Source organism: Apodemus sylvaticus, chromosome 15, assembly GCF_947179515.1.
Source record: "Apodemus sylvaticus chromosome 15, mApoSyl1.1, whole genome shotgun sequence".
Lineage (NCBI taxonomy): Eukaryota > Metazoa > Chordata > Mammalia > Rodentia > Muridae > Apodemus > Apodemus sylvaticus.
In genome coordinates, this window is record NC_067486.1 from 65513379 (window position 1) to 65540812 (window position 27434).

The window sequence follows — 27434 nt, forward strand, 5'->3', positions numbered from 1 at the left end:
GTGTGTGTGTTCATGTTTGCATGTTTATGTTCATGTCTGTTGTCCACCTCAATTGCTCTCCAACTTGTCTGTTTGTCTATCTTAAAAGATAGTTTATTATTGAACTTGGTGCTCACTGATTTGCTACGTTGGCTAGCCAGAAATCTTCCCATCTCTGCCTTCACAATGCTGGGTGACACTGCGGAGCCTGGCTTTGACACAGACGCTGAAGATCCGAATTCAGTTCCTTGTGCTTGTATTGCAAGCCCTTTACCAGCTGAGATGTCTCCTCAGCTCTAGAAGCCAATTCTTCATAATTATGCAGCACAATATTTGGCTGTAATTACCAAGAGGAATCCACAGACTTTACAATTAGTAATGAAAAAAAAAAGAGAAGTCTACAAAGATTGAACAAACACCATGCACTGTGGTATCCTTTATTTAAAAATTGTGAGCTAACTACAGTCGTAGCGTTCTCGTTCACCGTTTGGATGGCATAATAAACTGAGAGAACAGTAACACAATCCCAAGAAGGCATTACCCTATAAACACACGTATAACCACCCATGCACACATACACACAACATACATACGAAGATTATAATAATAAACATGAAGTGATGAAAAACACTTTGAATGCTCTAAACCAAATTAAAACCCCTTTATTATAATAAACTGTGGCAATATTGTGACTATAATGAAAGATATTGAAACTGCTTAAGAAGCAAAACACGGAAAGTACTGGCAATGCAGCAGCAAACAGCTAAGGAAGAAGGAGGCCAAGAAGAGTATCAAATCTCTAATGCTGGTACTGTGTAGGACTGCACAGATGTACTTTAAAGTTGGTTTTTAAGGAACTATTAAAACATCCTTTGTAATATTAATTTGCTGCCCTTTACAAACAGTGGAAAAGAAAATAAAGCATTTGGAATGTTAGACACACACTCTCAAACCCACACACAGAGTTAACATACTAGGATATCACTTTATGGTCTTTCTTGATAACCTCCAAAATGTTTTATAAGGAAAAACAATTAAGTGCCAATGAAGTGAAAGAAAGTTTTTAAAAAAATTGCTAGAGATGCAAGTCTGAGTGCACTGAGCAGGTCTAAGAGTATAGCTCAAGGTTGGGGGGGCAAAGCGTGACGCACATTCAGGAAGAAAACTCAAGGTGTGCCCCAGAAGGCAGGCCAAAGCTCTTTGAAGAGTGTTAACAATGAAGATGGGTTAAACTCAGACTGTCTAGAAGGTGATCCCAAAGCACACTGAGTAGTCCTACAGTTGCTCACTAGTTGGCATCAGTTTCATAGTGCCCAGGAAATAATTAAAGCCAGCACCTCAGCAAACTGGGCTTTCAACATCCGGGTGCAAGACTTCACGGCACACGCAGGCTGACAGTTTGTTAACAGCACAAATAGGAATCTTGGCTTAAGAGGGGAAAGCACATTAGCATGGATTTTTTTTTTCCTTCATGATTTCTCACGCAAATGTCTGAAGCTGCCAGAAGTCTGCAAAGAGGAGTAAGTTTAGTTTTCTAAGGATTTTAGAGGAGAGGAGATCCCCCCACCCCACCCCCACCCCCAAGGCAGCCAGAGTCGGCCATGAGCAGGGGAACCTGGTTTCAGGATAGCAGAAACAAAATACATGCTCTCATTGCTGTAACTCGGGCCAGGATGAGAGCCAGGAAACCCAGCAGGAAGAATGGGGAGAGAAACAGAGAGCTTGAAAGTGTAGAGTTGGAAGGCAATGCGCCTCCTGAGTCAGAATGGCTCAACTGCATTCAGAAGAAGACACTGCAAGATGGGACAAGGCTGGTTCTCTGTATTGGGTAGGAGGGGGCTGGGCATTCTATTTCCTGGGGACCTGGGTTGAGCTGCAGCAGGAGGCTCGGGGGGCCGATGACAACTTTATTTTTCAGGGTGCATTAAATTGGGATGCGTCTGACCTTTTCCAGGTAAGTATTTTCTATTTTTCTCTCTAAAAATCAAATCGGTTAGACAAGTTGCTGGTGATCTTCCCCAAATGGAATCTAGCTGCACTAGTGTTTTAAGGTGCTATTTAATTCAAAGTAATGCCCATCAATAACGCTCCTAGGTATCAGCGCTGTTGCTGATGACTCAGCCTCCAAATAGACCAACTAGAGAATCTACCACACCAGGTGCCTTTTTCTAGCTTGAGTTTTTTGAGCTTTAAGGAATTAGTCCTTTAAAATGACTTTGGAACTGCTTCTGTTTGGCTTGGCTTCACTCCTCCTCCTCCTCCTCTCCCCCCTCCTCCCCTTCCCCTTCCTCCATGGTCTCCACAATGAGCTCTGCGGTGCAGGTGGCTTCTCCGAGGCTGTTGACAGCTTTGCAGGTGTACTTGGCGTCATCATCCCCACAGACATCACTGATAATGAGCGAGCAGTTCCCGTCTTCATCGTAGTCTATCTGGAAGTGGCGGGACTCTCTGATTGACTGGTCATCTTTGAACCAGACAACCTCAGGGTCTGGGTATCCTGCATCACGGGGAGGGAACACAAATTACAAATTCCGTTATCTGATATTCTTATTAACTCAATCGAGAGGCTCTCAAGGGACCTCTGTGGATTAAAACACGAGGTTGACTCTTAGGGAACATTTCCATATTTATGGACATATGTTGCCAAGACTCATTGCAGAAACCTCAAATAGAATATTCTAAGTCTGCTTTTGTTTGAGACGGGGTCTTGGTATGAAGCCCAGGTTAGTTTCCAACTTTCAACCCCCCTGCCTCAGCCTTTTTGAGTGCTGAGATTACAGATGTGCACATGAACTGCCCATGACTCTTACAATGCCACATTGCCAGATGATGTGGAACACTGCAGAAATATTGTCTAGATCCTAACTGTACAACCAAGGCTAGGCATCTTCTCGATGAAAGTAAAATGTTTTGAAATTAGACACATACAAGCTTAACAGGTACAAGGGATCTTTTAAAGAGTTGCACAAATTCTAAAAGTAGGCTGTGATAGTTGTATGATATGATTTTGTGAAAAGAGTTCATTTGCAAACCTAAAATGGATTAGTTTATACTATGCAAATATTAACTCCACACAGCAGGTAATGGCTATATAAAACGTCAGGCTGAGGTAGGTAATATTGCTAAGAGAAAATTTATCTTAGTCTGATTCCTAAACAGGTAATCTGCTTGTCTGTCTCTAGGGAGAGATCCCATTGGCTGCCCTTCTGTCTAGCCATGTCTCTATAAATACCAATGTTAAAAAACATATGGAGTAAAAGCTCATAAATACATGTGTATTATATATTTTAGGATTGTGTGTGTGCATATCCACCACCAGTTTTGCTTATGTGTATCTTTAAATATGTAATGTATTACAACTGACTTGTTCCTAAATTTTGTAGAGGTATTTTTAGATGAGGAAAAAAAAAATGTAGCCCCTAGCATATAAAATTATACACAAAGCTCAAGAATTCTCACATTCTTTTCAAGTATAATTTTGTTTTTATCAGAACAGCGTCCATATGCTTTAGTTTAGTCAGAAGTTATGCAAATACCAAGGAGATCGCTTCAAAGAGAAAACGCACAACAGACGACGACCTCGCTGCCAGGCTACATTCAAAATTTCAAAGGACAAAAACCTCAGGAGATGCAGTGAGAGCAGCGACAGACTCTCTTTTGTTTTTCTTTGACAAGCACATGTTCATGCACAGGCACACGCACATGCTTGCACATACATACACACACACACACTCCAAGTTAAATTGTGCTGGCCGTTGGCCTTGTAGCCCCTCCTCCTTGAAGCTACCAGAGAAATTATTGATCCTACTCAGTAACTGATTTCAAGCATGGAAGTCGTATAGACAAGACCAGACACAACGTGCAACTTCCCACCAGACCCACACAACTTGGAAAAGTCCAATATCCCCTTTGCTGAGGTGGTTCCTGGGCCGCCTTGTCATCCTATGCTGTGCTTGAGCTGCCTCTCAGGTTCTCCCCTTAAGCAGCTCCCTTAAATGTTCTCACACTGCTCCTAATTGCTCTCCTCCCTCAAGGCCTGCTCAAAGCAGGTCAACAAGACCTTTCTCCTAAAAAAAAAAAAAAGACTCATGCTAGTCAGTGTCTGTGTGTATAGAGGTTTGTGTGGTATAGGGGATTGGACTCAGGGCCTGGCACATGCCAGGCAACAGCTCTCTGTCCTGCTGAACCATGTATGTCCTAGGCCACATAGTAACTTTATGTTAGACCCTTTTCCTGAATGGGCTGTTCTAGGTTTCTTTGTTACAAAGTCATCCACTTGAGAAAAAAAAAAAAAGAAAAGAAAAAGGTGAAGAAAGATTGTTTCTTCCTTCCCTCCCTAATTCCAGAAATTACTTTACTCAAAAGGTACTGAGTCCCGGTCTTTGCTGGTTAGTCTCACAGCAGTGCAAGGCACTCTCACTCTGGCTGCCATGCTGGGCTGTGTGACCTTGGGGAAGCTGCTTAGGAAGGGTTTATGCTGTACTCGGTCAGAGCATGATAGGAGATAACCCTCTGCTGTGTTGGCGAGGCCTGCCCCAACCTGCACTTATCTGGTTAGAATGCTGTAATTGTTGGAACAGAAAGGCTTTGTCCTCAGCTCTGCTCATTTCTTGGGCCCCATTCTAAGATCCCCAAGGTCTCTGTTTTCTGCTCACTCACTATACTGTGGCTGCACTGCCCCTTGGAGCAGAGGCTCTACACAAGAGGTTACACAGGGAACAACACCAGACTGGGAGCTTCGCCCTGTTGCAGGGTCCCGGCTCTCCTTACTGCACAGCCCTGTGCCTGCTCGCCCTCGCCCTTACAACCTACCATTTTTCTTTTCACTCTAACAGGTTTCTACTTTCACACACGCCACATAGGTGGCCTCACAGAACCCCCAGGACCATTCCAGACGTTGCACATCATTTAACAAATGAGGGACCTGCATGCTGCAGCGTTAGCTCACCACCCAAGGTCACACAGCCTGCTGACAAGCTCTTGAGCTGGCTGACTCAGGTCGTCAGACGTTTGTGCCAACCGTCTTTCCAGAGCCTCTTATGGGCAACCTGCATGGTTCATCAGTGGCTTGCAAAATCTGTGACATGTGCCCCCACAGCCAAGGAGCTCTGTGGGAGTCCATTGTTAATGTAGATCTAGAGGCTGATATAAATACACAAAGTATCAACTGGGCCTGTGGGAAAGTAACCGATCAGCAGCACTAGTTTGGAGAACAGAAACTGGCCCTTTAGGACCAAAGGTAAAGGGACCCGGTGTCCCTTTGGGGTTGGCTATTCCTATCACTTCAGGCAATACAGGATTGACATCTTAGCCAGGGTGCCGTGTGCAGCCACCCCCATGTGGGGTAAGGAAAGACCTGCCCAGAGCTTACCTTCAATCTTGCAGTCAAACCTAGCAGCACTTCCCTCCACGACTTCCAGATCACGAATGGTCTTAGAGAAATAGGGCTTGGCATGGGGCTTTTCCTCAGCAACAGCCTCCAGGAAGGCCTGGGAGACATCTTCTAGAAGATCAAGGGGGGGCCAGGTCATTCCTTCATTCCTTGCTCTCTCCCTGGGTTTAAACTAACTTCCTTCCTTCCTTCCTTCCTTCCTTCCTTCTTTCCTCTTTCCCTTCTTCCCTCCCTCCCTCCTTCCCTCTCTCTCTCTGTCTCTCTCTCTCTCTCAAAGTTGCTATAATTTAGCAAACAGTGCAGCTTAGGGAAGTGAATCACAGCAGGCTTTCTCCTGGGATGAACTGGCCTGCTGCCAATGGTTTCTGGCAGCCGAGAGCACTGTGCCCAAAAGAGGGAACTGCTCAGCCTCCCCCTTCCCTGATGCTGACACATTGAAAAGGAAAGTCATCTTTAAAAAGGATTTTTGGCTGAACTTCATGGACTTTAGGATTTGGTGGAGGGTGTGAGGACAGAATCCACAACTTCTCTGATCTTGGTGCTTGGCCTTCCTGTTGAGGCGGGTCTAGCCCCAGCTTCTGAGAAAGCTCCGGAACACCCGTGACTAGCCAGAGAGGTTTTTCCATAGCTTTCAAGGTACACAGCTGCAGAACCAGGATGTGGGACAGGTCCAGGGTAAAACCAAGCCCCGGAGGAGCTTCTGTGTCCTCTCCTGTCCCTTCAGACAGTGTCTGGCTCACCTGGAGGAGCAGCAGAAGTGCTGCAGACTGTCGGAAGCTAAGAGAATGCCCCAGAGGAGTCTACCCTACCTTGTGCTCAAAACTCTTCTAGACTCATGTTCCCACCTGTGGGTAGCAGACACTTCCTCACAAAGGGCATGAGGGGTATCTGCCTCAAGAAGATAAGGGTCTTCATGTGAATGTCTAAAACACCAAAGGCCAAGGCCTTCACTGTGGAGATGGCTGAGGCAGCATTTTGCATGTGGTGGCAAGGAGCTAACCCCATCAGTTCCAGGAGGGGCCTACTGACCAGCTTGCCCAGGCCACACATATTTCAGCTGTATAAATGCTGTCACGGAATGTATGAGTTAATTTTTCTTTAAGACAAAAACATAAAGCAACAGAAATTGGTAGGATATTTTTAAAATGTTATGTAACCATATGTGATTTTATTTTATTTATTCTTGTCTATCAGTATACAAAAAAATCTCATTTATAATCAAGAAAAAAATATCTTAATAAAGGCTTTTTTATGTCTTCCACAAAATTTAGGCAAAAGAGGCCGATCATCTAGTTCTAGCAAACAAATAATAGCTTTTGCTCTGAAAATAGTTAACAATTAAAGAATAATTACCAGAGTTAATAGTTGTCAGGGAAACCCCAAAAGTCCTTCTGAATTTATCACTGTAGAGCATATTAAATACCCAAACTAAATTCTAGATTCTTAAAATGTTCCTCTACCCACAACTCTTCTCCCACGAGTGCCTGGGAGAAGCCTTACCTTCAGACTCTAGTTTCTCTGCATTGATGGGGCTGGTCGGTGACCCTGTTGAAGATTTCCTGCCACTGAGCCCCGAGATCATAGCCATAGAGGACAGTCTCCCGATGGCTCTCACAGCATTGCCCGTTTTCTGGAAAAGAGATTCGGAGGTTGGACTCAGGCGGTGTCCCTGGTTCCAGTTTGCAAGTTCTGATCAGAGGTGAAGAGCCGAGGCTGGGAGAAGCAGCGGCTGGATGCAGGGCCTTTGGAGTGAGCCCAGCCTCGCTCTCCTCACACTGTCAGCGTGTCCGAAGATGTTCAGAGAATGGAATGGGTTCTGGAACTGATGTGCGAGTTAATGTGACTAAACAAGGTCAACATGAGACAAAAACTCTTTTCATACTGTGCTTCAACTCCCATAAAAGGGATAGTTTATATAAAGCAACTGCAGCCTGAGACAGCTCCAAAGACTTATTGCTGACTGGGTCCAGTGGGGCTGTTCCTCATAAACCAATGTCCGCAACAGGATTCCAAGTGGCCAAAGAGCCAGTTACTACAGACCCCACGGGTCCAGAAAAATTAAGCAGCGTTTTATTGACCCTAGGCAAGCCACTTGGCCTCTCCAGGCTCCAGTTTCCTTCTGTGTATAAGAAAGGGTTAGACAGGATGGTCTCCAAGGTCCCATTTAGTTCTGTTTATGATTGAGATACTTCAGAGATTTGAGGAAACACCCAGGCTGGCCCCAGGGCCAGTTTATAGTTGCACAGTAGAACTGTTCCTCCCCAGTGTCCACTCACGTGTCTGAGACAAACACCCAAATGCGCCACTTGGGAGAGGGTGAAACTTTTGCTGAACAGTATAAGGATCTGTCATATCATATCTGTGAAAGTTCTGTGCTTCGACATGTGGACTTCATACTGTGCTAGCAAAACTGCTTTCTTCCTGGACTGATTTTTACATACTCATGCATTTCAGTGACGCCTCACAATTTTGACTGCTTGGAAAGCCAGTGCTCTCAGTAAAAAGACTGATTATTTCAAGAGTCAAGAAATTCAGAATGTTGAGGGATCGTGCAAAGGCATGCATGCACACGTGTGTACATGTGCCTATGTCTGTGTCTTCAGCAGCAGCTGCTGTTGCAATAACTGTGTTTCCACCCTGTACTCTGCCCTCCTTGTTACAACCTATTTTTGTCCACTTTGGACAAACACTTAAACTGGCTCTGATATCTGGCCATTGATCTCCTGCACACAGTACTGTGGAGTGTAGGCATACTCCTGGCTCTCTGCTGCCACAGTGAAAGAACCCAGGGGTCCAAGGAAGGGTGGAGAGAGAAGGTGCTAGCCCTGCAGAGGGAGAACTTGCGGCAGTCTTCAGGTTTACCCGGTGGTCTGGCTGATGGCTTTGTAGGTTGTAGTGTGAGAAATCCAACTTTTCTCATGGGAACCTACCTTGTCCTGGGAACTGATAAGGTGGCACTGATAAGTGGGGTCAAGATCTTAGCAGCTCACTCCATAATCAGCCGAGTTCCTCCCTTCTCAGCTGACTAGCCTTCTTTGCATCACATACTGGTTTGTTCTGGACTCAGCATTGAACCTAGATCATTCTTTCCCAGTCAGGCCAGTTCTCTGACCACTCATTACTACTCTATGATCTTGTCCAAGTTAGTTCTTCCTTCTCTGAGGATTGGTGCCTGGATTTTTAGTTTTCCCAAAGGATTGCTGATTCTTGCTCAGGAATAGGTAGCAGGACCCCACACTCTGCCCCTGAGCCCACTGACTCTGATTCCAGACATGTGGGGTGGGGTTTGTTGGGATTGTATTCACTGCATGCTGTGGAGAGATGATTCATTTCTTCTTTCTTGGTTTTATTTTGTAACTAATGTTACTAATATGGACTTATCAGAAAGAGGCAAACAAAAGTTCCAGTATTTCAGACAGAGTAGCAAATACATTAGGAACAGACACTGTCATGTGGACAAACTTCCAGAAGACAGAGACATTCATTTCATTTCTTAAGTGGGGATATTTGCAAGGGCTTAGTAAGAAAAAAAATAGTCAACCCCAGAATTCATTCTTTGGAAAGTGCTTTCTGGAAACCAACAGAAAGGATGGTAGCACTGTCCAGTCGATTTGTATGTCCCTGAGCTGAAACCTGATTATGGCTTCACAGAGACCTTTGGAAATTTTGGAACAAAAATCAGCAGAGCCAAGTTTCAGTTTCTGAGCCTATTCAGTGAGAGCTGCTTTCTTTGTTGGGAGGACAAGGTTGGCTAAGGCTGTGATCCTGGCAGGCAGAGGCTGCCCTGGCCTCCCGCATTCAGTGCCCGTTCCCTAGCTCATGGAGAGCCAGCTAGGATGGCCAGGACTGTCGGCCCACCACTGTTCATGCCCAGGATTAGGGTCTTTCAGTGCTAACAACCAATGCCCGGTAAACTTAGGCAAGCTGGTCACCCAAGTACCAGCCCATCTTTACAACAGCCTCAGGATGACAGAGCCTTGGGCAAGTACAGGATAGTCAAGAACAGTCTGTATTAATATTTCCATATTAAAATATAGAGCAGACTCTAATATTTTATCCCCTATTATTTTTACACACATTTCTGGGGTCTCTGCAGTTTCTAGAAAATAAATGTGTCTAACTGTAGGCCGTTAATTCCCACTCTTCTTTCTATTGTCCCTCCCACACGCAGTCTTTTACATCTAGCTAGCAGACAGAAGCCCTGCTATCCTCCCCAACCTACCCCAATCGCTACACTGCATGCACACAGCTTCGCACTAGGCTTTCCGTATGAATTGAAAACATGCCTTCTTTCAGAATAACTTTACCCAAAGATCAATGATATGATTAGACACCCGGGCCCCACCTAGCCCCGCAAGGAGAGATTTGTTACCAGGTTAGTTCCCTGTTTGGGGGGCCTCTTATCAGAACAGGGGAGTTGTTAGAAGGTTCCTTCTGGAGTTGGCATGGCCACGTGTGCCCCACGCTGCTCCCCCCCCCCATAGCCCACTGCCCGTCGCCCCTGTCCTGCTGTACATTCCCGTGGCTGCCCTGAGACAGAGCCCCCCATTTCTGGGGGGGGGCAAGGTTCTGCAACTGGAGCTTAAATTCGGAAGAGATTTCCCTAAGGAAGCAACTTAACAGCAGGTCAGCACAGCTGAATCGTTCTCAGTGAAATTAAGCCCGGGGACATTCATGGTAAGTGAGATTTCTGTGGACTAATTTGTGTGCAGTTTTTCAGAAAAGTCATTTCCAAATGTTTTCACTTAAATTAGAAAAGGGAAATGAGGTTCTTTTTCTAAATTTGATCCCCTCCCTTCTAGAAAAGCCTATGGCCGGGAAAGGGCAAGCCTGGTGATCAGGGCTGAGCTGTGAGGTGTGGTTTCCTGGCCGCAGAGATGGAACCCTTCTCTCTCCCACACCCACCGCTCCTCTCTGTGCCCATGCCCTGGGCTTAGCACCCTCCTGGCTTAGAGTCACTTACAGATAATTCTGAGGTGACAGGGCTGCTCTTAACTAGTGTCCCATGCAAGCCAGATCCAGTTAGACCTGCTTCTTTGAAGGCTGCTCCTCTCTTCCTGTCTTTCCAGAAGAATTCTCTGGCATCTGGTGGCCAGAGGACCATCAACAAAGGCAACTTTGATTTTGTAGATACCTTAAAAAAATTAAGTCTACTTCCTACTCTGACGGGAAAGGCCCAGGTGGTAAGAGAGACGGGTGTTCCAACCTACCTTGCATTTGGAGGAGTCAGGAGATCAACCCAGTTCTTTCAAGCAAGAACTGACCTCCCTGTAGCAAGGCTCTTTGGCTGCTGTGGGCTCAGGATGCAAGTCCCTGAAACCCTTCAGCTGCAAGTCCTCGTGGTCTCTCCCCAGCTCCTAACCCATATGTTAGGCTGCGTTTTCTAAGGAAACTGTGGTTAGTCCCATGTGTAGTAGTGACCAGAGTCTCCCAGCCCTGGATCTCCAGTTAAAGGATCTGCCCTTATGTCCAGCCCTACATAGTTTCAAGGTGGGCCCAGTTTCCACCTGCCCTTTCCTCCACTCAGGCTGCTGCTCCCTTCCTTCTGGACTTTAACTATGGCCTCTACTACATTCCCAGATCCTTCCCCTGAAGACTCTTATAACCGTCAACTCTAGTGGAACGGCCCTTCTCCATCCATACTCACATATATGTGTGAGGATAATCTCCTGTGTTCTGTGTGGAAGCATCACCTGTCAATAAAAAAGCTCTTGGTCTATTAGCTTAGGCAGGATATAGGAGGAGGGAATTCCAGTAGCGAAAGGGGATTCTGGGATACAGTGAGGTGCTGGAGGAGAATCACCCTGAACTCTAAGGAGACAGACTGTATAAAACCAAGGAGAGGTAACTAACCATGTGGCAGGACTTAGAATAAACATTATATAAATTATGAGCTAGTTGGGAAATGTGAAAATGCTTCAGGCCTAAGAATTTATTCATAATTAATTAAGTCTCAGAATTGTTATTTCAGGAACGGGGCCACGGTGGTAAAACCCTCGGATACATATATGGTCTTGAGGCTCTACTGATCATGTGTTACTCCTGGTGTGCCTGCATTCTTTTATGTGACACTGCTTTGATTTCCCACCGCACTGTACATCCCTGGGGTATGGAAACCATGTCCTCCCCAGAAGCCCGGGAGCTTTACAATTCCAACTGTGAGGAAAGAAAGTGTCAGACAGATGGAGACGCTGCTAAGTGCCCTGGGGTTCAGATGGCAATGTCACCATCTTGTTCTTAGAATCAGTTCTGTTTTGGTTACAGCTGTATACTTTGGAGCCAGATTCCAGGCTTAATTCCTGGCTTCTCTGCTGAGCCCTGTAATCCTGGATGATGCCCCCTCATCGCCTCTCTTCCTTGGTTTGTCTGTAAAGTGAGGACAATAATGGCTACAATGGTAAGATTTAAAAGCAATGCACAGGCACATTTGTAATGTTTAATACTTATTGTCAAATTGTTAAGATCTAGAAGCATCTAGGAGATCAGCCTCTGGACAGTGAGGGACTGTGTAGATTAGGTTTACCTCTGGATTTGTCTGTGAGGGATTATCTAGATTAGGTTAACTGTGGTGAGGAGATCCACTTACTGTGAGCAAAACCTTTCCACAGCCTGGGGTCCTAGACCAATACAAAGAAAGCAAGTTGGCAGTTCATTGATCTGTTTCATCCTTACAATGTGACCAGAGTCCCCAAGCTCCTGACACCTTCTCCACCATAATGGACTGGGTCTCAAACTCTGAGCCAAAATAACCCCTCTTTTTCTTAAGGGTGTTTTATCATAGCAAATGGGGAAAAATAAAACCTAACACATACACAAAATCCTTTGAATAAACTCTGATCCATGGTCAGCCCTCCAAATATATCAGCTACAGGCGGGATTGCAGAATGTCACCATGTTCCAGGTACTGTCCTAAAAACCTTCAAAATTTGTCTCATGATTTCTACAATTTTTTAGTGCCCATGTTACTCCTACTTGACAGATAAGAACATAAATCCAGAGCAAAGGTAACTACCAGGCCTTAAGTTATCTTTGATTCCTCTTTGGAGCATGCGTGCTCCCTCCCTCTCTCACAGGGAGTATGTGACCTTCACCATCAAGGGTCCCAGCATCTCCAGGACTGCTGGATACCCTTCAGGGTCATGCTGGTCACTGGCAGCCAGGAAGACATGGCCGTTAGCAATTTAGCCTGGTTGAGGGGAGGCTGCACAAGGCCTCTGGTCTCAAAAAGAACACCAAGAAGGTATGGCGATTCCTCTGAGATAAGGACTTCATGTTCAAGGACGTTAGTAACTTAGCACTTTAATCAACTGTCCCACTGGACACAAGTCATCGTAGAAACAAATTCAAACTTTCATGGAGTGTAGATAGAGCCACCTGGGCTAGGATGAAGCTAATCTGAAGGGCAGTACCCTACCCCACTGAGCCCACATTACCTGCCACTTTCTTCTTGCCATGTATTTCTTCATCCGGTCCTTGGACAGCTTCTTGGCCTCCATGTTCTTCGTGTCTTTCATCAGCCATGGGTGCTGAAGGCACTGGGTACAGTCCAGACGGTTTCTGATGGAGGCAGAGATCAGAGGATTTCTGAGCAGGAGGGGACCTCAGAGACGATAAATGGGATGCCATCTGTCCCTGGTTACACGGGGCACAGCCCAGGCCTGCCTGTTCCCAGATCACACACCGTGACCAGGGCACTGTGTGCTTGCCCTTTCCCCCATTTGGTCTGAGTGCACTGACTGGACCCAGCCCAACCACCAGCAGATTCTCAACTTCTGTGGTCCAAGAGGGTCAGGGTTATAAGGCAGACAGGCCCAGCACCATATTCCAGGGAGGTTTGCCCTTCCGCTGGTCACATGTAGACCTGACCTGTGACCCTTTGGCCTCCTAAAAGAGGGATGAGAGTGGAACACTATGACAAACCTGTGAGAATCCTGTTTACATCTTATACTGTGGCTGAGTATCAGGTTTTCCTGTGACACTCCCAAGAGGTGTATCCTATACACAATTCCTAAGTTACAGGAGCTTAAGAACTACATTTCATCTCTCCAAGAGCTTTCAGAATCTGGAAACATTTCAGGGGCATTACTTCACTTGCAACAAGACTAAGTCCCAAGGACCACACACTAACACGGAAGAAAGGTGGCGAGAGAAGCACGCTCTGTGGGGGAGTCGTTAGAGTGGGATCATGACGTCTTAAGCTGAGTTACAACCTTTCAATGTCTACATTTTGCTGTATAATTTTATCACAGACATTAAAAAAAAACAAACAGATCACAGGTCCTTGGTGGAAGGTATGCCAGGTTTAAGGATTTAAAAGAATGTAATGTTTTACTCTAATTGATGAAGCTGGTTCTTCGATGAGTCCATTTTATGGGCACAGAGATGCCCAATATAGTCTGTTGCTAAATCATTTTAAGAGCAGATGAGAAAAATGAGGTATATACACTGCCTCATCTATCAAATGTATGAATGAAGTTTAGTTTACAAAAGCCATTCTTGGGCCAGAGTTATCAGAAGGGAGATAATCTATCTTGGGAGTAGGAACCTTCACCTTGAAAGGGAATCCAAACTCCCATGACATCCAGATTCTTTTGGGGTCATGCCTACTTCTGACACAACTGTGGCCACAAAGAGGCAGGGACTGCACTGTGAGGAAATGTGGATATCACCTAGGGTGTCTGAGTCTGGGAGGCTCAAGAGGATTCAGATAAATGGGCATTTGGAGACATAGATATTCTTGGAGAAGAGGTTCTCCAAGAGCCTCCCTCCCATAGCAACGTTCTATTCCTAGGGTAGGAGGTAACAAGCTGTAGCACAGGGAGCCACAGGCCAGGTGGACAAGTGGAAGCCAGGTTGTGAAATCACCTGCTAGCTCTGAACTTCTCGCCTATCCCTGGAGGCGGTTGCCTCTCGCCTGCTCTCGCCACACTACCTATGTCAACACCACCCCTCTCGGCATGGCCCCAACTGTCCCCTATTGCCAAATCCCATGCAGACCTGGGGTAGAGTTGGGGTACTGGGAACAGGCTCTGCCTCTGGATACTCATTTATAGAATGGTACATGATACCCTAGAGCTCCCTACCATGGTGTCTCTCCTGAGGAACAGCTTTAGTTTAGCTGACTCCACTCACTTGAAGAGATACACCAACAAGCTGTGTAACCCCTGCCCAGCTCTTCCACCTGGCCTCACTCCAACTATGATAAAGGCTGCTTGTTTCACCGTTCTTCACAGGTTGCCATCAAAGGCAGGGGCATCCCAGCATCCATTGCTCACCAATGTGTTGTGTGTTAGAAGAAACTGGGCCATATCTAAGGAATGATTTCAATGTGAATGAAACACCAAGCTAGAATAATCTGGGGATATAAAGAGGCCCCTCCAGTGGGTTGTTGACTATTTCTATTATCTATGCTTAAGTTAGGCAGGCATTTTCCCCCCCACCCCACCCCCACCCCCACTCCTGTGAGCCGTGAAGAGGGCATGTGAGGTCTATAGGACTTCAAGGGCCACAGTCAGACTATAAAAGGCCAATCCTCACAGAGAAGCTGTCCCTTCCCTGAGACTCTTGATAAAGGGTCACCCATCCAGTAGGGTTTCTATTCTTCTAAAGTGTGTGTGGGGGCATGCCTTGCACCAGGAAGCCGGAACCACTCCACATAACCACTGGCTGGGCCTTCACTGGACACTCCTTCCTCTTCAGGGAATACAGGACTGGTGTAGGATCAGGAAGAGGGCAACGTCACAGATAAAGACCCTGCCTCCCAGAACTAGCCAGACACTGAGGAGACTGCTGTCCCCACTCATTACTTCATATCTTTCTTCAGCAAGTTACTGATGAAATCCTTGGCGTCATCAGAGATCTCATCGAACGCTTCATCATCGAAGTCCCAGGTGGCTGAAGTGACGTTGGCTAAGGTCTCGTTATCATTGTCACCCATGAAAGGGGAAAGTCCGCTGACCCTGGGGACAAGAGAAGTAGAACAGGAATGAAGGGGGGGGTGGGCTGGGAGGGGTGGGAGGCATGACTCTTTAAGTGAGTGTTGAGGTCAAAGATCGGGCTCAGCCTCACACTCCAAGCATACACCAGATGACTCTTGCACCTGCCTTTTCTTCTACCTCCATCTCCCCTTAGTCACTCACTGTGCCCAGGCAAACCCAGATCCTCTAGATCAACCCCTAGGAGGCTGAGGTGGGAGACTTGATTAATTTACAGAGTATGCATAAAATCGACCTGAGAAACCCTTCCCTCTCCCTCTTCTATCTCGATCGCAGGCTGGCCCTCACGCCTTATAGACCCTTCAGTGGGTCCCTCCCTCCCATCTAGTCTGTATACTTTCTCTAGTCTCCTTCTACTTTATAACCTCCAGCTCCAGGGGCTAGGGGAGGCGCCATACAAGGATGACTCATCAAATGTTAGGCAAATAAACATGAGGGCTTTCAATCAGCGAGGAGGAGTCGGCTGCCTGTGGTATTTATGTCACACTGGAACACAGGCTACGAGGCAGAGGACAGAGTGCAGCCTCTTTACCACCTGAGTGGCTGACCTGGGGCATTATCCCTACTCTCTAGACCACTTTTGCTTCCTGTTCTAAAATGCAGGTCTATATGGTCCCTGTCCCCTCTTCATCAGCAGTAGGCACTGAGCACGCATTGTCACCTGCAGTGTAAAGATCTGAAATAGATGAACTCATTTAATCTTCACATTGCCCTGGAACACAGGTAATCTTCACTTCTTCATTATATAGCGATGGCAAGTGAGGCCCAGAATTTGTTAGGAGGCATACTCAAAGATTCCCAGACATTGAGATGTGAAACTTGGAGCCTGGGTCCCCAGGCTTACCCTTGACTGCTGCTGCATGCTCATATTTCTATGTAGATGAAGGAAGTTGTATGCATCCCACTAGCACACTGGGCAGTCCATAGTTAGGATTCATCTGGCACCATGTATATCCTACAGGTCTAGATAACCTCTACTATCTCCCCATAGCCTGAGCCAAACACGATTGGAAGACAGTGATCTCAAAGTCAAACAGAACACACTGTGTTCTCACTCGTGACTTCTATGCACCTCTTCTGCAAGCCATCCCTTCACCTTGCATGTCGACCTACGCATCCCACCCTGAGATGTACCTCAAGTCTAGCATTAGTGTTCTATTGCCACCATCTTGAAATTATTAATAACACTTCAACAGATTGCCCCACTTCTTCAGTTTGAAAAGCATATACGTATGCCTCTCCTGACCCTGTCTAAACCACATGAAAATATACCTAGGGCCCTCTTCCATCAGGGTTTTATGAACATCGTTCTTGCAAATCCTTACTAATCCATCCTCATAATCAACAATGCACTGACAGCTGCTGGAGCGCTCAGAACTGACAAGACCTCAGCTATGAAATCTGCTTGTACCCGAACACGGCTTGAACAACACCCACTTGAAACACTGAGAGAAGGCTGGTCCCGGAGAAGCCCTCTGCTTCGTGCAAGCATGGAAACTAGAGAGCTGGGGGTGTGTGGGTTCTCTCACTCTAGTTAATATACTTGTGGTTTTGAGTAATACCAAACTATTGCAAGTAGCTTTCCTTAAGCAAGGTGCTGACGTAAGCTCACGAGGGCAATCTAAATCCTTTCTGGTCACGTGCCCAAGAGGTCTGAGGAAGAGGTTACTAGGCCTTGAGTTTGCACTGTCATGCACTACTCCATTTTGATACCATTTTGATCAGGTGGGTTTCCTGGGGACCCCAGCTCCCTCCATCTCCATGTGATGTGTGTGTGTGGTCTAAGCAGGCTCCACCAAGATGCAGCCTGTCTTTGCTTGTGGGCACCTACTTTTGCTTGCCTTTACATATTCTGTTTGAAGCAAGGAGGGGCTGAGTCCTGCAGAGCTCCAAAAGACAGCGAGGAAAGCAGACAGCGAGCTGCTGAGGGATGCGGAGAGGGCCCCTTCTGCTGCCTCCTTTCCTAATTAGGCTTTGGAATCCTGCACAGATAGGTCTGAGTCGCTGTCCACATTGCAGGCATAGGGAGCCCCAGCCTCTGGCCTTGGCACCGCTCCTTCCTGGCAGCACATCCATCTGAAACACTCTGTCCTGCCCAGGCCCTCAGTTGCCCGAGTTCCCCTTGAATTAGAAACTTACAATACTGGTACATACAGTAAGATGGATAAGGTAGAATTAGTAATGCTTGTGTTTCTAGTTATATTTCTTGTTTCAGTATGCAGTTGTAGTGTAGGCTGGCTTCAGATTCATAATCTTCTTGCTTCTAATTTACAGGTGCTGCGGTGGTATATATAGCTATGCCTAGTTTGAAGTTTCTATTTTTTTTTCCTATTTAGGACTTTAATGCTAGAATCTGCACATAGGGTCATGTGTATTTTTATCTTGGGGAAAAAAACAAACAGTTAGCAAATATACAAATGCTATAGGACACTCCTACTCCCAGTGTTATCTTATTTTAAATCAAAGGACTTACCAGTTTTCATAAAATTGCTATCTGTCTGGGCAAGTTCTTGGATACTTGGTTTCTCTCTCAAGAATGTGGATTCTTGACATTCATTCTCAAACCCGAGTCATCAAGCTTACCCTCCAGGGTGTTCTAACAGCGCTGGGCAACCAACTGGGGCTGAATGCATGCCAAGGCAGGCTTCCTTCAGTCTGCTAGATCGCCCAGCCTGGGCTGCTCAGTTCTCATTTGTATTATGTATATGGGAGCCTGCATGTATGTCTGTGTGACACGTGTGCCTGGTGCCCGAGGCGGCTAGGAGAGAGTGTCAGAAACCCTGGAGTTGGAGTTACAGACGGTTGCAAGCTGCCACCTAGGTCCTGGGAAGAAAGTCTTCTGCAAGAACAGCAAGTGTTCTTCACTGCTGAAGCAACTCTCGGGCACCCTAATGGCTTAATTTTTTTGTTGTTTTTGTTTCTTTTATTTTTCAAGACACTGTCGGGGTAGCCCTGGCTGTCCTAGAACTTGCTCTGTAGATCAGGCTAGCCTCAAACTCAGATATCCACTTGCCTCCTATGTGGTGGGATTAAGGTCACCGTGTCTGGCATCAATTAATTCTTAGTCTCCCCAAAGCAGACTCCGTTAACAACTCTGGGTCGGAGCCTGCTCTTCCCTCAGGGTGGGGTGTCAGGAGAGTAGAGGACACGAGAATATCCCCTGGACTACGCTTGCTTCATTACTGTCTTTAAAATCACAGACATGATCTGGCTACAGTGGTAGTTAAGGGGCCGCGCGCCTGCCAGTAGAACTACTGAGTGCTTCAGAAAGGCTTAGGCTTTATCCCATTTCAACGTTAAGAATCCCCAGTGGACAATATGAAAGAGCAGATTCATGGGAAGAACTGAGGACTAAACCTGCGGGTTTAATCATGCTTGCCAGAGCTGGAGTTTCTGGGAAGCAAAACCTGAAGATAGCAGTTTGGTTTGATAAGGGATGAGAGAAGCAGGGAATCAGATTCATTGCTGGGAGAATGAATCTTCTTCAGCAGAGGTGAGGGCAGCCCAGTTCCAGCCGTGCAGACTGAGGCCACAGCCATGTGCCTCTCTTCCCTTGGGCATTTTCCTGTATACAGTGTTAGGGGATGACCCCTGACTCTTTGGGGTGTGGCAAGTACTTCACAAGGAGCTGAAGTGGGAGGAAGGTATGGCTGTGGAGTTTGGAGGATGAGGACCAAAGGTAGGAAGGGCAGGGATGGAAGAAAAGGGCTGAGTCGGGCTCAGACAAGAGCGGCTCTCCTCAAGCGTGTGACAGAAGGAGAGCCAAGGAATCCCTCCCTTCAGGAGAATCGCCTCAGAGCTGCCATTGTTTCTATGCAAAGATAGTAACTGCCTTTATTCCTGAGCTGGATTTTCCCAGAATTCCAATTCCCACAATGAGGTTGGATGCCCCTGCAGTGCCAAGCTGTGACGCTGCAGTTGGTAGAATATGTGGTACATCACTAATGGGTGCTGAACACATTGTTATCTGGCCAGTGGTGTCCAGCAGTGCTCATTGGTCTCAGATGGGGATCAGGAGGGCTTTCCATACAAGGGGCCAGCACAGGAACTGCTTAGACAGATGAACAGCTCTAAAGGGAGGGGTGGGGCAGGGCACAGGAGGCCACAGGGCACTTGAGGGCCTCCCCCAGAGCAGCAGCAGCAGCTCCAGTTCTGCACATCAGGGCTTAGAGGAAGCCATACTGTAGGCTTCAACGTTTGTTTTTAGTATCCTGTGTTCTGCTGAGAGAACCTAGCTCCAGAGAAGACCTCCCAGATTTGAATCAGCCCTTAAGGAGCTGTCCAGAGAACTGAGGCAGCAAAGGGTGCAGGCCTCAGGACTGAGCTGGGTGAAGCCATCTCGCTGCCTCCCTCCAATCCCTGTCTTCACTCCTGACTCCAGGCTGATGCCTGCGCACCGAGGTTATCTTTCTTATCTCTTTTAAAGGTTTTATTTCTTAGTCTTCACTTTAAAAGCAATCTAGTAAGCATTGGGGGGGGGTAAGATAGTATCTACAATAATTGTTATTTTAAAATACAGTGCTCTACTGACCCAGCAAGCCAAGTTCCAGATAACATTTCCAATGGAAAATACACAGAATTCTCTAAAACAACAACAACAACAACAACAACAACAACAACAACAAATGTGCCAGAAGGCTGTAACATTGCGAACTGAACACTACCTAAGATAGTAGGTACTTAAGATATAAGGTCATACACTGGTTTATGCGTAGCTTGGATAATGAGCCATCCATAGTAGTGTGTAACTGTGAATTAGACTTGTAGCATTGTCTAAAAGAAGCCAGTCACTTCCTTCTGGGTCCCTTCATGAAGACCAGGAACGGACAGAACTGACCCCTAACTTGAGGAGAAAGGATGGTGTTTCCTTGGACAGTAAGCACAAGAGGACCCAAGATCTGCGGGGTCCTGGCTGTATTTGTTTCTCTGATCCAGTGTGGGACACAGGAATGTGCTCATTGTCAGCGTTTACCAAGTGGTCCTGTTACCGCTGCAATTCGTCCTGGTTTGCCTGGGACCATCCCCATTTTTGTGCTCAAAGTCCCGTGTCCTAGGAAACTATTAGTTCTGGGCAAAATGGAACACTTGGTCACCTGCCCAGACCATGGTAAGTGGCTAGCAGTGTAGCTTCCATGGCACCGTGCGCTTTGATGTCCAATACAAGCAAGCCCCTGCCCCCACCCACTCTGCGTTTGTGCAGAGATCAGACCTGCCTCTGTGAAAGATGCATGGGTCAGCTGATCCCCGTGTCACAGGAGCCCCCTTGCAGGCAGTGCTGCAAGTACTGGGATCAAGCTTAAGTCTGGCACCGGCAGGGTGTGGCCGGAGTGAGCTGACCAAACGAGGCTCTGCAGGGCTCAGTGTTTCACTGCCCCCCCTCCCCCAGATCAAAATGAGCTCTGGTTCGCCCAGAAGCGACAGAAGAGACAGGCTGAGCTTGTGGCGCTCTGTTCTTCACTCAGCCAGGAACATAAAGAGGGCATCCAGGCAGTGTCCTGAGTCACTAGCAGCTCCTCCTAGAGAGCACAGGGGAAGGCAGAGAAATGCACGGGTTCTTCTCTGGCCTAGAGAACGGTGACTCTAGGCAGAGACAGCGGGGATTCTGGTATAAATGCTAAGATACAGGTCTAAGCAAACGATGCTGTCCTCCCAGGCCACAGTGACGTAAAACTCTGAGGCTATGGAAAGCCCCACCATACCAAAGCTTTTCTAATAGTGCGCCATAAACCAACTGGGCATGAAGCGTCACCTTTCACCCTGGGGGCTGAAGGCACCAAATGTCTTAGGTTGTGTTCTTTGATAGCTTCCTTAATTTTTTTAAAAATTGATATGTTCATGTGTTTGTATACACATGTACCTGCATGAACCTGTGTGACCATATGTGCATAGGCACACGTTAGAGCCAGAAGGTGGCTTTGGATCCCCTGAAACTGAGTCATGGGCAGCTGTGAGCTACCTGATTGAGGGGAGGTGCTAGAAACAGAACCTGGGTCCTTTGCAAAAAGAGAAAATGTTCTTAACCACTGAACCGTCTCTCCAGCCTCCTTAAATCTTCTGTGAAAAGTCTTAATTCCCCCCCTCACTTTTTTGTTTGTTTTTGTTTTTTGTTTTTTGTCGAGACAGGGTTTCTCTGCATAGCCCTGACTGTCCTGGAACTCACTCTGTAGACCAGGCTGGCCTCGAAGTCAGAAATCCTCTGCCTCCCAAGTGCTGGGATTAAAGTCGTGCACCACCACCGCCCGGCTTCCCCCACCCCTTGTCTTAATACAAATAGACATGTATATATTTTGAAATAGGGTCTCATGTGGCCGAGGCTGGCTATGTAGCTGAGGGTAACCTTGAACTTCTTATTCTCCTGTTTTCATCTCTCGCGTGCCGGGACTGAAATATGTTCCACAATGTCTGGATGTTTTTATGCAGTAATGAAGACTGAACGCAGTACCCCATGCATATCGGGCAAGCACTCTCCTGACTGAACTTTAGGGAGATTATTCCATACCTGCATGTTGCACGCAAGTTCAAGGGCTACTTCTAAGGCTAATGACTGTGGCCCAAAGCTTCAGCACAACCCAACAAAAGGTAAATGGAGGTCAGTTACTCCTAATGTAACCTTAGACAAACACTATGGGCGCCCAGGTCCTGTTTATAAGTGTAGCGTCTCAGGCATTGCCACAGAAATTCAGGTACATTATGGGTTGCCAAGCACTGGTATACACTGTTGGCTTCTCCTCTTTCCCTCCAGCACTGCTAACTCTAATTACTGTACTGATTTCTGTTGTCTGTTGTTCCCATATAAGCCTTTCCATTACAAGTGCCTATTAACCAGTACATGTACTGGAGTGAGTGACGTGGAGGGACTGTGGTATCCATCCTCAGAAGACAGTGAAGAGGCACAGAATCCCATCTGGGTTTCCTCTCACCTCGTGAGCCTGACCAAAGCCCCCAGGTGGCCATCACTAGGGACAGTATGGCACCCAGGTGGGGGGATCTTTGTGTGTTGCACTAGATGTAGCTACAGGAGGGTGGTACAGGGTACTCACTCACTGGGAGCCCAGGAGCAGGATGGGCTGGCAGAGATGCGAATGGGAAGGGCAACCTATGACCCTTTTGCTTGGAGGATGTGGTCTCCATGACTCCCCCTCACTGTCTCCCCACCCCATCAAGAGCCTTGGAACTCACAAAATATAGCAGATGACCCCGATGCTCCACATGTCTGTGGCGTAGCCGATGGGCTCATAGTTGATCACTTCAGGAGCCACAAACTCTGGGGTCCCAAAGAGGACCTTCAGAGACCCAGCATTCTCTGAAACCAGAAGAGAGAGGGGTCAGATGACAGCATATCACAGAGTTGGAAAGGCCCTGCTCTTTCCAGAAACACTAAGAAAGCCAACAAGCCATAAACCCACCTTAAATGCCCAGAGCTGGGGGGAAGAGGCCATTAAAGTACCTGTCCCTGGGTGGTGCTTTCACAGGCCCATGTGTCTAGAAATCCCCCAAGGTAGGGATTGTGACTTGTGCTCAGTAATCTCAAGTAGACTGTGACACTAACACTCACTATGTCAGATGATCTTTGTTGCCAACCTCACAGGGATTTCTCTTTCTAGTGGATAATTCCTTTGTCCTTAAAAGGATTTCACAGCTTCACATTCTCATTAGAGTTAGGAGATAGGGACGATGCCATGCTACTCAGGACAAAAGGAGGGGGGGTGCAGGGAAGTGAAGTCACCGCCCCATTGAGCTCATCAGAGGTGGCCAGAACTTGGACCCAGGTGGTCTGATTGCTGGTCCGTGTTCTCCGTTCTCCCCATCCCCGGCCTCTCCTATTTATTCTAAACCTCTTTTTTTCCTCTCCAGTTGTTTGGACAATAGTCATGGAACCCTAAATCCCAAAGTGGTATATGTTGGCCATAAAGGAGAAGAGATGTCCATTAGTGGTCCAGTCCAGGTAGGAGATGCCAGCAATGGTTAGGCATTGGCTGGGAGCCACATCTGGTCTGGTTCAACACCTCCGGACCCATGTCACTATTCTAAACAAAGGCCTTAGCGGCCCACTACAGCCCACACCTAATTCTGCCTGCTGCATTTTAACTGCTTCCCTGTTCTTCAGTCCTCAGATACTGCTGTTTCTACAGTGTCCCTCTACCAAGGAACGGGAACGCTGTGTTCCGTGGGCTCTGTTGCTGCCAGCTCTTGAGGCCAGTGCTTCCCTATTTGTTCCACTTACTGGTGGTTATGGTCCAAAGGAAGGTCCTATGTGCTGGCCACTGTCCCTACCCCACCTAGTGGCAGGAGAGAGTAGAACAGGCATGTTCTCTCAGTGTCAGGGAAGGTTCTGGCTACAGTGTGCTGACCAGGCCTGGAGGACCTCACAGAGCTCTCAGTGTCCTCCGAATGACCAGCATCACCTCATCCAGGACTGGAGGATTTACCAGGCATTATCTCATCCAAGTATCTCTTGTTTCTTACACGGTGGAGGAATAGAGACTAGCTCACCCCAGCCCCATGGCTGTGTATTAACAGAACAGTGTCTAGGAGGGAGGGGAGGATGCTACTCAGCGATTGAGCCTGTGAGCCGCAGAGGCAGGGTGGACAGGGGGAAGGGACGGGGTGGGGGCACATGAGGCACAGTTGCTGGCCATAAAGCCTCCAGTGCCTGGAAAGAGGTTCTGATCACTCCCCGACACCTTCCTCCTGCGGAAGCTCTCAGAAGTTATGGGGTTCAACAGCAAGGCGCTGATAGTGGAGTGTGCTGACCCAGGGACCCTGGATCCAGCCTCAGCACGTCGCTGGCCCATGGTGGAACCTGCTGGGCAGAGCTTTGAAGAAGCTCGTTATCTCCTAGCCTACAAATTCTCCATCCTCCTCCGAGTAAGGATGAGTGAGGCTGGTTATACATTTTCTTTGAATGCAAAAGTATTCTTCAAAATGTAACATAATGCAGATATGAGGAGCAATCACCACCAAAACGAGCTGTTGTCACTAATGTCGTCATCGTCATCATCATAGTCGTTGTTGTATCATCATCATCACCAGCACTGTTGACATCATCACTATGAAGTTAAGGCCAAAGTGCTTACTGTGTGTAAGGACCACTGCTATCATGTATTAGCAGCCTAACAACCCTATGGGGAAGGAGCTGTTGAGTCCACCTTACAGAAAAGGAACTTGAGGTTTAGAGTGATACAGCAGCGAGTGGTAGGGGCTGGGTTTGAACCCCAGATGTCTTACTGGTCTTGGACTTGGGCTCTGATATTGTCCATTTCCAACATGCAGTGTGTAGAACATGCACAGCCATTGCCGCCACACAGTAGCCACAACGGGGCAGGTGGATGGTTCTTACCGAGTCTTCGGGCCAGGCCGAAGTCAATGAGCTTGATCCTGGTGCCCGTCTTGTTGACGCACATGATGTTCTCAGGTTTGAGGTCCAGATGCACAATGCCCTGCTTGTGGATATACTCCACCCCTTCCGAAATCTGCCTCATGTACTTGATGCACTCCCGCTCCGTCAGCTCGAAGTCCTCGTCAATGATGCGCTCGAACAGCTCGCCCCCTGACACGCTGTGGGGACAGGAGGCAGGAAATGCACTGCAGTCACAACACAGGACTCTAGGGGCCAGGATGGTAGGGTGTCCTGCCAAGGTAGGCTGGTGTGTGTGCAGTCATACCATAGGATTCTAGGAGCCAGGATGGCATGGTGTGCCTGTGTGTGTTTGTGCATGCGTGTGCACGAGCCAAGTTTCCACATTTCCCAAGTCCCATTCATTCTTCTACACATACACCTACTGGGCTACTAGAGTGCTCAGGGGAGCACCTGAAATCTGGGAAGTCCTCAGGCCAGGCATAAATGGAAAAATACGAATGAGATTGCTTTATTTAGAAGGGTGATCTCTAGCAGTCTTTTTCTCTCATAGACCGTAGCTGTGCCTTTTAGGTACAGGGAACTGACATTTCAAATAGTCACTTTCTTATAGAATATAAGAATATACCTGCAGAGTTGGGAACAGAAAGCTATCTTTGATAATGAGAATCCTCAGTAAAATGTCTGGGGTTGGATGGACGTAGCCTTTTCCATAGTGGTTGTAATAAATCTGCTGACCCTGAGAGTTCACTCTCTCCAGCCATAGCTAACTTGTCTTGCTAGAATGCCTTCCTTGCCTTTCTACATGGTAGATGTTGTGTGCTGGGTGTGTGCAATCCACTCCATGTCTAGAACTCATAGCTGGGCATCCACTGCTACCCTCAGGTAGCCCGCATACTGCCCTGTGTGTATGCACAGCCCTGGTGTCTGAGGTTTGCTGTCTTCTCTGATCCTCAACCCCAGGTCTCCAGACCCACTTTCCCTGCTCACTCCTCAGAGGACTTAGAGCCCAACCCACGCTGACCTATGTGGCATCCAGGTGTCAGCAACCTCGTTTTCTACAGTGGCCTGTCAGACCACTTCTAGCAGTGTATTTACAAGCTCTCCTATAGGGAGTCATCACGAATGCGCAGAGCCAGCTGTGAACCTCATCTCCAAATTTTAGAAGCTGTGACTTTGGACCAAGTGGCTCCACGTCACTGACTCTTCCAGAGAGACAGATGAGAAGACGCAAGAGCCTGCATATCTCCATTACCATATATGACTCCTCTGGAAATGCGAGTCTGGTAACAGCCAGTGAGTGCCACTGGCCACTAGAAGGAGCTAGAACAGACACTTTGAAACCAACCAGAGAAGAAAGACCCTGCATAGCCAGCAGGTGGCGCCTCTTGTCCTGAAACCTTCATTTCTACTGATTTCCAGGAAAGCTCTAAGACAAACTCTATTGTTAGGCCATAGCTACAATCTCTTCATCTGTAAGATATGGATAAAAACATCACTACCTGTTGAATTAACACTTTAGGCAAACTATGCAGAAGGGTATTAGCATGTTATATATCATTTTTTCCTTTTAAATTGTCATTTGGATTTATGTTTTGAAAATACAGATTCTTGGGACTGGAGAGATAGCTCACAGGTTAAGAGCACTGACTGCTTATACAGAGGACCTGGGTTCAATTCTCAGACCCCACAGGACATCTGCTGACCCTGAGAGTTCACTCTCTTCAGCCATAGCTAACTTGTCTTGCTAGAATGCCTTCCTTGCCTTTCTACATGGTAGATGTTGTGTGCTGGGTGTGTGCAATCCACTCCATGTCTAGAACTCATAGCTGGGCATCCACTGCTACCCTCAGGTAAGTACCAAGTTCCACAGTTCTGTAGGTTTCTCTTCAAAATGGTCAAGACTGCAGGGAGAAGGTATTAGGTTGCTAAAGGCTGCTGTCTACGAACATGGGCCAAGATGGTGCCAGACGAAATGTGTTCTTAATAAACTGATATTGAATGAATAAATGAATGGACACTGTCATCAACAGTACTTATCCCAAGGGACCAAGCTTATCCTCAGAGCTGCAGGTCTGGGCAAACCTCTGCTGGCAGCTAGAGAGGACAATGCTATCCAGGGACTTGGTACCTCGTCTCTGCTCTTAGCCTCTTGGCAGACAGCTGGACACTCTTTTATAAATGTTACTGTCTGTAAACAGAGCTCCAGGATATCCAACACCCTCACACAGATATGCATGCACGCAAAACACCAATGCATATAAAATAAGTAAATCACTTATTTTATATATATGTGATATATATATATATATGTATAAATCAATTAGAACATATATATACATATGTGTAAATTATACATATATGTATATATATATGTGCATACATACACACACATACATTTATGAGGAAATACAGATTTTTCAATATCTTCCCTCAGAGATCAGGTTTTGTAAAATCTTGGGAGGACTCTGAGGTGTCCATATTTAATTTTAGAAGTACGTGGCTCACTTGAATAGCCAGACATGTTTAGGAAACCCTGGCATGCTCTACTTTCCAACCTGTGAGGAACTGAAGCTCAAGTTCTTGGAAAAGTCCTTCCCTGCTTCTACACACATGACACTCTTCTGAGGGTCCCCATGCCCTGTCTCTGTACTTTTGTTATCAAGGCTGTCTTGTCTCAGTTGCTGGTCTCCATAGCTGCATGAAGCCT

The 27434-nt window shown here is 47.0% G+C and overlaps 1 protein-coding gene across 5 annotated transcripts in view; it reads right to left on the reverse strand.

The window, feature by feature from the left end:
* Positions 1 to 386: 386 nt before the first annotated feature.
* Mylk (myosin light chain kinase) overlaps positions 387 to 27434 on the reverse strand; it is a 255320-nt gene continuing 228272 nt past the window's right edge. For 4 of the 5 annotated variants that reach the window (XM_052159227.1, XM_052159225.1, XM_052159228.1 and 1 more), the window contains 7 exons: positions 24707 to 24924; positions 22546 to 22669; positions 15178 to 15330; positions 12805 to 12928; positions 6872 to 7001; positions 5351 to 5482; positions 387 to 2476 (listed from right to left, as the gene is read on the reverse strand). In XM_052159227.1, the coding sequence (XP_052015187.1) occupies positions 2223 to 2476; positions 5351 to 5482; positions 6872 to 7001; positions 12805 to 12928; positions 15178 to 15330; positions 22546 to 22669; positions 24707 to 24924 (1135 nt within the window). In that variant the 3' untranslated portion in view covers positions 387 to 2222. The remainder of the gene's footprint in view (positions 2477 to 5350; positions 5483 to 6871; positions 7002 to 12804; positions 12929 to 15177; positions 15331 to 22545; positions 22670 to 24706; positions 24925 to 27434) is intronic. The other variant, XM_052159226.1, reaches the window with a different exon arrangement.